We start from the raw sequence: 10,354 nt of genomic DNA, 5'->3' as shown, positions 1-10,354 counted from the left end.
GTGCAGCCAGGTACTGTCGTCTCCGGCCTCCAGCACTACACACAGTTCAAAAGTTGAAACTCAGGCGGGATCTGTTGTCGGGGCACTCTAAGCGACTTATGGAGCCATAATCCGTTGTGTGTAACTGATTTAATGAACAAAGTAAAAACAGAGGGTTTATCTTCTAATCCCTCAAATACTACAAGCTACTTGAAATACTGATGTGCTGCATTTCTCTCCCCTTGATGTTAATCAGGCCTGCAAATCCGCAGATTCTGATTTATCAATCTCCCAGAGCAGAATAAAACAAAAGCAAACTGTCCGAGGAGGATCTGTAATACATCAGGCTGCATTCTTTAGGATGGAATCACTGTTGAGAGGTGTGCGTGTGTGTGTGTGTGTGTGTGTGAGAGAGAGAGAGAGAGAGAGAGTGTGCTGGATTCTCCGGCATGTGAGAGAGATTGGGTTTCATAAGGAGATCTGTTAGTTCGCCTGTTTATCGCAGAGCTCTCGACTAAACTCTAAACTTCTCCATCCTCCTCCCCCCTTTTGACCCCCCCCCCCCCCCCTCTGTCCTCACACCCCTCACACACACACACACACACACACACACACACACACACACACACACACGCTCATCCTCCCGTGCCAAATACCTTCCAGTCGAATAACAGCCGATGTCGTCCTCCCTCCCTGAGACATCCTCTGTGCCTCTACGCCCTGCTTAGAGGTTTCACAGGTGCTTCTGAGAGCAGTTTGTCATATTTGCTTCCACAAAAACAGGACATGGCTTTGATTCGAGGCATCACTTGTGATCAGGCGGAAGCGATGATGCTTTGCAGCTGCTGCAGGCGTAATGGACCGAGAAGAGCCGTGCCAGGTCCGGCACTGGCGGTTTATGTTGGCCCGCCATCAAGATGCACAGTTCCCCGTCACGAACCTTCCTCACAGAGGGGTGTTTGGACTCCTCCGTGGATTAACACGGATGTGCATCAGAATGAAAGGCTCGGACAACGTTTATTGGGCAAATATTGGACGGATTACATGTTTGTTTGTGGTTTCAGGGTGTTTACGGATCCTTTGGTTATCCACAGGCTCATGCTGCCACCTTGTGGCGATGTGCTGCAATTAAAACGTACAAGGACACTTACATGCTGTTGGGAAATGTCATTACTACGGCAACAACAGTTATGTTGTTTAAAGAGTAGTGTGCTTTTAACTTTGAGGTCATTTTGAAGTCCGCATACTTTTGTGCAGTTTGTATGTACTGATCGTCACAGGAATATACAAAGCAAAGACTAGCACATTGATTGATTGGACACATACGAGTACAAACCTCTCTGCAGATACATTAGTTAAATAATACCAATAAAAAACACACATCTATTACAGTCGCCAACACATTCAGACCACTGTTAAATGTGGCAAAGCTTCTCAGTCTTCTGGTAGTCGTCTGTCCTTCGAAGGGAACATTTTGTTGAATTTGTTTTTGTCAAATTCTATCTGTACAGCGAAGCATCTGAAAGCAGGAACCGCTCGGATGTGACGCACTAGAGAGAGCGCTCTCACCTTTCAACGCAAATCACATATCGTCATTTTCAAAACATCCAGATTTGCTTCTCATTTTTTCTCCGGGGTTAGATTCAGGACAGAAATGTTTTTCTTCGCAAACAGTCGATGGGATCTCACTGTGAAATGTCTGAGCATCCATGAATTATCTATTTAAGGGCTTTCAAACAGTTTTTGCTTGTGAAAAAAGGCTGCAGTATGTTTCCAATCACACGTGGTTCGTAACTTAAATAACAGGAAACAGTGGTTATTATAATGCAGGTCACAAATCAGTCAGATCGGGGTCAAGGTTCAGGTTCTCATCGGGTTCTTCAGTACACGTTTACAGTCCAACATGCTGGGTACCTCCCGTGGTTACTGCAAGGAGCCAATGTCATCGTAGTCGTCCTCAGAAGAGGAGTCTTGATCCGGGCTAACGGGAGAGTAGATGGGGCCTTCGTCTTCGTCACCTGACGAACAGACGACAACAGAGATCAGTAAATGTTGGAGGTCTCATCTTGACTAAAAGGTCATGTTTGTTTAGTGAGACCTGAACTCTGGTTCAGGTTGGTGGTTTGCCCGGGGTGCACTGGACCTTCGCTGGGAGTGAGATCTGCAGGGCTGAAGACGTCGTAGACAGCAGACGACTGGCCCAGTCCTGGATCTGTCGTTGGTGAGAACACGGGGAAACACCTTAATGTCGTATGACATCAGCTCATGAATGCTCTTGGGAAAGGTTCGGGTTGGCCTCCTTCCTTCATATCCTCCCACCTCTTAGTCATGAGTGTGCTCGAGAACACCCACAGGTTTAGTTAAAATGATTTTATCTAAAAGGATTAATTAGAACCATTACAAAATTCTTAACAAAATACACCTGCTGGCTGTACATTCATATTTAGCATCAAGACTATGACATACATTCCTTTAACATACACATTGTAAATGTAGGTGCAACGTTTATATTAAACATAACAGCGGTGTGAATATTCTAGCCGCTATCTATCTTTGAGTGGACAGCTTAATTTAACGAATGGAAGAACGTGTCATGCAGATCCTGGTGTGCTTTTAAAGCTAACTTAAGCAGGAATGAGACTGACCTGGGAGGACCATCACATAGTTCTTAGTGTTTTCGTAGCATTCCCCAGAGGAGGTGCTGGAGGTACTGAATGAGTCCCTGGAGCTCTTTGACACTGTGGTATATTGAGCCTCTGGAACTGCCATCAACTCCTCCGTGGGTTCAGGACCTGGAAAATAATCATTTAAAACCAACAATAATAATAATTTTAAAAATGAAACAATTTCTCTCTTGTGAAAGAGATCATTCAACGGGCTTTTGATAGTGTTTTTTCCTTTTGGCAAATAGTGTACAAGCATTGGGGTCGTGCAGGAATTGATCTAACGAAACAATCAATAAAAAACATGGCCTTTCTAAGTAGCAACAAGGCGATTTACAATGTTACATTTTAGATTACAAACCAAAGAACGCATTTTGAGCGATGGATTAATTTATTAATAGTTCTGGTAAAAAATGTACCGTACTAATGTATTTCCTATAGTTAAATCTGTGTGTCAAGATTAGTTTGTGACTTTCTTTCTGCAAAATATTTCTTGGTGATTTCCTGTAAAAATCAATTTAACTAGATTCAGAAAAGAACGTGTTCAACACGGTTACTATTACATATAAGCATAGATAAATGTGGACGGTTGTAAATAAAGAACTATGTAAATGATGCATGAAAACACATGTGCTCACAAAGTCCAGCTATTACTAAAAATCCCTCTTTGTGTCTGCATGTCTCTCCTCTGCTGATGATTACATGCCACTGCACGTATTTGAGATGTGCAAAGTGATGCTGTGTTTGCAGACTAACTGTCACTCACATTCCTCGCAGAGGCCTTCGAGGCTCGTCAGAGGGTTTACGTCTGCTCTGTACCGCCGAGAATCTGGATACCAAAGAATGCACGCGTTTTAATCACAAGGCATCCTGCAAACATTCGGTGCAAACAGCAACGGTCTGCAAAGACCACGCACAAACACACACACACAGATCACACGCACGTACACACACGCAAACACACACAGACAACTGCAAAGTGCAGCAACATAGCGAGAGGAAATGTTCACAGAGGCAAAGACAGGAACACACAGCGGAATAAATTAAAGTAGCTCACTCCGAAAGGTTGATAAAGGGACAGGCTTCTCATCGCTTTGCTCATACTGCTCATAGTCTGTATCTACTGACGTGCTTTCAGCGCTACTAAGCTGGGTCCAAATATACCTGGTGTTTGGGGGAACTTCTTCAGACAAACAAAGAAGAAAAGTACACCACTTTGTGAAATGACGATGCATCAATATAAATATATATATAGAAAAAAAGGCATGATGCCAAACAAGTTGTGACTTGTGCTAGTGTTCGAATGCAAGTCTTTTTATTCATCATATTGCTGGAGACGTTCAGCCACCGACCTTCCGTCTGCTCTGGGTTGGCGGTGACCTTGACGAGGTCGACGGCACATTGGTAGCTGTTGTGATGTTCGGCGCTCGGTCGTGGGCTGGCGTGAGTCTGCTGGAGCAACATGGCTGTGGACACAGTAACCAAGGATGAAGATAGTTATTGGCTTACTTCATGCTGGAGGGAGGGCTTCATATTAGTGGGCTCTGGACAACGTGGATTCGGCGTCTTGTTTGTCGTTGAATTTTAAGATCCGCTGATATCAAAAAAGCCAATTGCTCTGCTCATTAGGTTTATAAAGTTCTAAAAATGGACATGTATGTCTATTTATTTGTATAAAAAAATATATATATATATAAATTCAGAATGGAATTTTAAGAAAGCAGCTCTACCACCCAAATGAAGTCCCAAAAAGTCTGTATCATTATAGAATGCTGAACAAAAGTCACACCACCTATTTCTTATCTACTTTAATCTCACAAAGACAAAAAACAGTCTAGATTTTCCTTCTTCAGTTCACAGCATCCCCTCGAGAATCTATGCTTGCAGAACCACGTGTGGAGGAAATTCCAATCACAGAGAAGAGAAGCGAGACTGAAGGGAGGAGAACCAACCGTGTCGTCGTCTGTAATGGCAGCAGATCACAGAGTTTGTGATGAGAACCACGACGAGAAGAAGAGCCAGAGCGACGGTGCCGAGGAGCCCGTAAGCCCGTAAGCCTTCAGAGGGAACCAATGAGGGGGCTCCTTTTGGCGCGGGGACACATGGTTGGACATAATGCATCACATGGAGACATATTGTGTTTTCCTACTTTCCCTCTTGAGAGGGTATTTTAAGTAACATTTATTGACATAATCTGATGTTGATCTATTTTGAATAGGATACAAAGTTAAAATATATACCGGTCGTCAGCGTGGTTGCTACGGCTACATTAGTCATAGTTGGTGTGGTGGCAGCATGAAACCCAAGGGAACCTGCAGGAAAACAAGAACTATATTTTAGGTTGAACACAATTTATTGGATTTTCTGACAATTATCTGACCATGAGAACAAGGACAATTGTCTGCATTAAATAAATTATATGTTTACAGCTTGCTTTAATTCCTGTTTGTAATATTTATTTGATATTTCAGCAGAAAAGTCAAATGTAATGTTCCAGCTAAAGCTGGTCTTTTCACATGTGCCGTTCTCTGAGAACTACTGTCAGCTACACGAAGCCACATCAACAAAACGTCGGAGAAACATGCTTAATCCTCAATACTCAAACGCCGTGTCCCTCACCGTTGCAGATGACCCCGGATGCCTTAGAGGTCACGCACAGGTTTGCCGAGTTGACCGTCTCTTTGCACTCCCACAGACTCTGCGTGTTCTGATCGCATTGATAGAACCACTGCGGCCCGTCGTTGAAGACGAGAGGAGGAAGAAACTGGGAGAACTTCAGCGGCTCGGTACCGCAGCCCAGCATGGAGCACACCATGGAGGCCAGCTGCTTGTTCCAGCAGTTGTCGCACACGTTTCCCCAGCTGCCATTGCGGTGGACCTCCACCTTTCCAGAGCAACGGTCCGAACCTCCGGTCAGTCTGACCGCTCTCCTCTCTGCAGAGACATGCACTGTTAGAGTAACAGCAGGACATTTCCAGAAGGATCCCATCTGTCATTGCGGCCATAGTTCTTGATAAATCTTTTCTTGATGGGGTTTTATCAACTCTGTAGGCTTATGTTAAAGTATGGTTCTTTTAACTGCACCCGAGCACACGACCCCGGCGTCCTCTTTGTGTCCGCAGTCTTGCTCGCCCTGCGCGGCCGGGCAGCTCCACAGGTTCTTCTCGCGGCCGGTGCAGTTCAGCTCGTCCAGGTGGATCGGTCCTCTGCCCGGCGGGAAGGGGCCTCCCTGGCCCGCCACACTGAGGGCGTAACCGCAGCCGAGCTGGCCGCACACGACGTGGGCGTCCCGCAGGTCCCACTGATCGTCGCACACGGTGCCCCAGCGCCCGTCGGCCCACAGCTCCACCCGGCCGGCGCAGCGGTCCGCCCCCGCCGCCAGCCGGACCGCCTGGTGGCCTGCAAGGGACGAGATCATGGCTGTCGATTTTCAATTGAACAAAAGACTGAAAAGAGACTGAATTCAAATCCTTGCAAATAGGGATACTTGGTCTAGAAATGTTTGTGTTATTATGTCTGTAAGATATTATCACTAAAAGCAGTACACACTCTTCTGCAGTGATGAAGTGTAAGGTATTTTTCTTGGTATTAAAAATAAAGTAAAAGTAGTAAAAGGTTAATAATACGGTTCTAGACATGCTACAGGGAAAGTATTCATTATGCAGAACGGTCCATTACAGCACAATAACTATGTTGTTATACATTGTTTGTAATTGTGTAAGCATTACTCGTGTTGCTACTGTTCTTCATTATAGTTAGATTCCTGTTTTATTTGAAAGTCTCCTCTTGTGTCTCATGTTCCAGTTCATTTGCTTTTTGTTTCTGTAATTTATCATAAGTGTGCCGTGCACTGGTCTGGTCCAGACTTAACTACAATACTGCTGTTACACAATAGTACGTTGTCATGTATTATTTGATTTACATTATGTATTAATACTCAGAATCGTTAACTTCAGTCTAATGAATGCAGTGGAATAAAAAGTAAACTATACTTTACTAAACTATATATATTTCTAAATATAGTGGAGTAAAATCATAAAGTAATGTAAAAGTAAAAGTAGTGTTTACAGAACAGGTGGTTATGTTTGTAAAAGAGACTTTTGAAACTTTGACAAAAATAGCCCCATATGGCTGAATCAGAAGTAAATATAACAATAGATTTTTATAATGAAAATAAAATCAAGATTTTTTTCATCAAAATTATATAATCTGCAGATATTATATTAAATGAATTACATATAGTCAGAAACCTTACCACAGATTACTTCAGCGACCCCAGTGCAGTTGCCTCCGACACTCTCTGAACAGTTGTGCAAACGACCGTCTCGGTACAAACAGCCGTGAAAGCAGGTGGCATTGGGAGGAGAGTTGGTTCCGTTCACTGCATAGATGCTGCCGCAATCCAGATCCCGACACATCTGTTCTAGGAGCACATCTGTAGAGTCCGCTGGCAATGCAGCCACATCACTGTTTCCAGGCATCCTCAGCGAGAAGCTGCATTTACCAGCGAGTTTGTGGATGTAAGGGACACCTGAGGACACGCAGAATAACATACACACACGTATGTGCTGATTATTACAGTAGAACTCAAAGGTAGCAAGTATAATGCTCTTATTCTGGTCAGTTCTTTAATACGTTCAGCTTTTTCTCCTCTGACTTTCTTCTACAGAAGTAAATCTTTAATAATGCGGCACATATATGTAGTTGTGTTTCTTTAAAAGCTCAGTTACTGTATTTGCCAAAACAGCAAACAGTGGGTTTATTTCAACATGTCAAATGTGTCTCGTGTTGCTTATAAATAAAAAGCCAGATTTGTACAATTGATGTTTACTGACAGTAATAAATCCTATAAATCTACTACTAATTATTCACACTTTGAAAATACAATATTGTTTATATTTTGATTGCCGATTCCTACGTACTTTTCGGCCATACGTTTATAATGAATGACTGAACCTCGTGTTTTTACCATCCATTTCTGAGTCAGATCTTTTTAAATGTGATTGGCGTCAAAAAACATGCTGCAAAATAAGGGTATTTATTTCATACGTCTTTCAGGCTCCCTCCTCATAAGATGAGAGGTCATTTTAAACCTTTTTTTGTCAAAATAGCTTGAATCAAAAAATAAAATATGTGATGAATAAATTAGTAAATATAGACGGATTTCATTCAATTTTTTCCCCATCTTTAATCCTTATTGTTTTAAATGTATACATTTTAATATGACACAAAACACATGTCATCAGATAACTCAAACTACAACGCGTGAGACGTGAGTGCTCGCTGGTGAACGTAACCCGCGTGGGAATGAGATGTTTCTGGCACAACAAGGCGCAGCTGAGGTCGTGCAGTTGATCATAAAGCCACACAGAAACTACCAGTGCCTGCGTAGGAGAGACGCTGCTTTGCTATTTCACAATTTGCACCTGCAAAATTCACCAAGATCATGCGTTTGAGAAGGGGGCCACCCCACATCCTGTGATAAAAAGAGCTAGAATATTCATGCCGTCTCCGCATTACGTGTTTATTCCAGTTCTGAACAGAAAGGTTGTAGTACAAACGGTTATTTAACTACTGTGTTTGTTTGTGTGAGAGGTAAAGATTATCATCCTGAACAATACATTTACAGGGCAGAAATAATGCGGCTTACTGCTGAATTGCTCTTGTACTCTTCCGCTTGTATTATTTCCATCTGCTGTCACATGGAGACCAGTTGAGTCTGTTTGAGTGGATGGCTTTTTCAAAGCTAAAACGAAGGTAGGACAAATTAAGTTCCATTGTAAGCACCAATTTGAGCATCAAGTCTGAACTCGCTACTTCCCACACACCACACGTGTCCACCACAGAACTTTTGATGAAAAACGGCTTGATCAAAGTCTGACTTTTAACTTTCAGCAAGAGGATGGAGTGCAGTGTGGTTAAAGCTCCGAGACCAAGTCACCAACGGATGATCTGCGGCGAATGTGATCTTCCACATGTATCTTCTTCTTCAATCATCAATACTTACGCTGCCTGCGACTGTATCCAAAGCAATAGGTTAAAATGATTCAGAGGTTTATTTGTGCCAAGACCACTGAAATACAACACTCAGTTATTTTGTATACATGTTTCTGTTTGTAGAGTTTTTTAAAGATTAGAGCCCCAAAGCGTCAGGAATTATTTTTGAGCAATTTCCAATATGTGTAGTGAATTACAACTTGTCATGCTCTCAGGGCTACGCGTTGAAAATGAGGCAAATTAAATATTAAAAATAAAAAAATAATGTACCCTCCAAACCTTCTGTTATTTAACTTTTCCAACACATTTGTGAACTTCAAAACACCCAAAATAAATAAATATATGTGAACCAAAGTTATGCACGGAAGCTACTCATAATATACCCTGAATACTGATACTTCTGCCAGTAGTTTGCAGCTTTCATTGTGCATGTTAAATGTAAAGGGTAAATTAATTTTCTGACGATCAGCATCTTTTAAAAAAGAATAACGTCTAATTGTACAATTTTATGTCACTGACACCAATAGTTCAACCTATTTAAGTTGTTTATGATTCCCATTAAAGACGTTACATAGTTTATGTGCAGATAGTGTTAACACATTTCGATAAAAAGCATTAAATCTAAATGCCAAAACGAAATCTAGTATTGTCTTGGTTACAGCCGTATTCACTCCAGACCTCAGTGAAAAGTGTATAAATGTATGAAACTGTTTACAATACCGTGACACAGACAGCCCAGTTGTAGAATTAAAAGCAGCTTCATACTGTAGGCAGAGAGGGGGAGACCGCTTCTGTCGCCTCTTTTCTGCTCAGCTTGTTGACACCAAGTGTGGCTTCCTGTCTTACTCCCTCTGTAATTGATAGACAGAACTTCCCATTTACATCACGACAGGAAGCGAAGCCTGCAGCTTTGTTACAGATAAATTAGCAGGACTAAACCACATTCACAATGAAGCCTTTCACATCAGAAGCACATTTACCTTCCGTCAATTAGCCCTCAATATTTAAAAAAATAAATAACATCAAAATGACTAGTGTACATATGTATGTGTAAGGTATGAATCATCTAATATAAAATATTTTATTTCTATGATGTTAAATATTGTATGGTTTGATGTTGATGCTAAAGTAAATTATATTATTATTTAATATTATGTAAGGAAAATATGTTGAGCTACAAAATGTATCACATAGAGTATATAATATACATTACATGTCATTTAGCTGACGCTTTTATCCGAAGCCACTTACAATAAGTGCATTCAACCATAGGGATAAAAACTCAGAAGAGCAAGCAACAAGAAAGTGCAATTTCATCAAATAAGCCAATTTACAATTTGCTATAGATAAGTGGCGTTATAAGTACAATTTAAGTGCTACAATTTGTTAGTCTTTTAGTCGGGGTAGAGTCTGATACATATATACAGCATTATATTGTAAAAATAAGCAGGTTATTTGTTTCTTTGACTTTTTATATTTGCTCTCTTCATATTTGCACTCTCTTATATTTATACAAGCCTGGTGACTCAAAGCTGCATTTCACATCAGAGGTGGGGGGGACACCCGTCTGTGGTGGATCACGTTTTTAGCCAAACTGTTGGGTATCATTTAACAGTAAAACTAAATTAGGGTGTTAACGGACAGGTTTACAGTTTGCGAAAACAACAATATAAGTGAAAAACTACATTTAACCCAAAAATACTTTTCGTCCACAT

The 10,354-nt window shown here is 41.5% G+C and overlaps 1 protein-coding gene across 8 annotated transcripts; it reads right to left on the bottom strand.

Moving 5' to 3' along the window:
- Positions 1-977: 977 nt before the first annotated feature.
- LOC120826832 (T-cell differentiation antigen CD6-like) lies at positions 978-9,477 on the bottom strand. Of its 8 annotated transcripts, none has more exons than XM_078080766.1 (13): positions 9,360-9,464; positions 8,293-8,388; positions 6,898-7,173; positions 5,727-6,041; positions 5,262-5,576; positions 4,883-4,954; positions 4,595-4,726; positions 3,995-4,108; positions 3,700-3,822; positions 3,409-3,471; positions 2,625-2,771; positions 2,078-2,191; positions 978-1,997 (listed from the first exon to the last, which is right to left on the bottom strand). In XM_078080766.1, the coding sequence occupies exons 1-13, from the start codon at positions 9,400-9,402 to the stop codon at positions 1,903-1,905; spliced, it is 1,905 nt and encodes a 634-aa protein (XP_077936892.1). In that variant the 5' UTR covers positions 9,403-9,464; the 3' UTR covers positions 978-1,902. The 8 variants fall into 8 exon arrangements, with proteins under 8 accessions (XP_077936892.1, XP_077936890.1, XP_077936893.1 ...); XM_078080764.1 differs by having other exon boundaries at positions 3,700-3,825; positions 9,360-9,455; XM_078080767.1 differs by having other exon boundaries at positions 2,123-2,191; positions 3,700-3,825; positions 9,360-9,455.
- Positions 9,478-10,354: the final 877 nt, after the last annotated feature.

Source organism: Gasterosteus aculeatus, chromosome 10 (genome assembly GCF_964276395.1).
Source record: "Gasterosteus aculeatus chromosome 10, fGasAcu3.hap1.1, whole genome shotgun sequence".
Lineage (NCBI taxonomy): Eukaryota > Metazoa > Chordata > Actinopteri > Perciformes > Gasterosteidae > Gasterosteus > Gasterosteus aculeatus.
The sequence above is the reverse complement of the archived record's forward strand: the minus strand, read 5'-3'. Positions and strand labels throughout refer to the sequence as shown.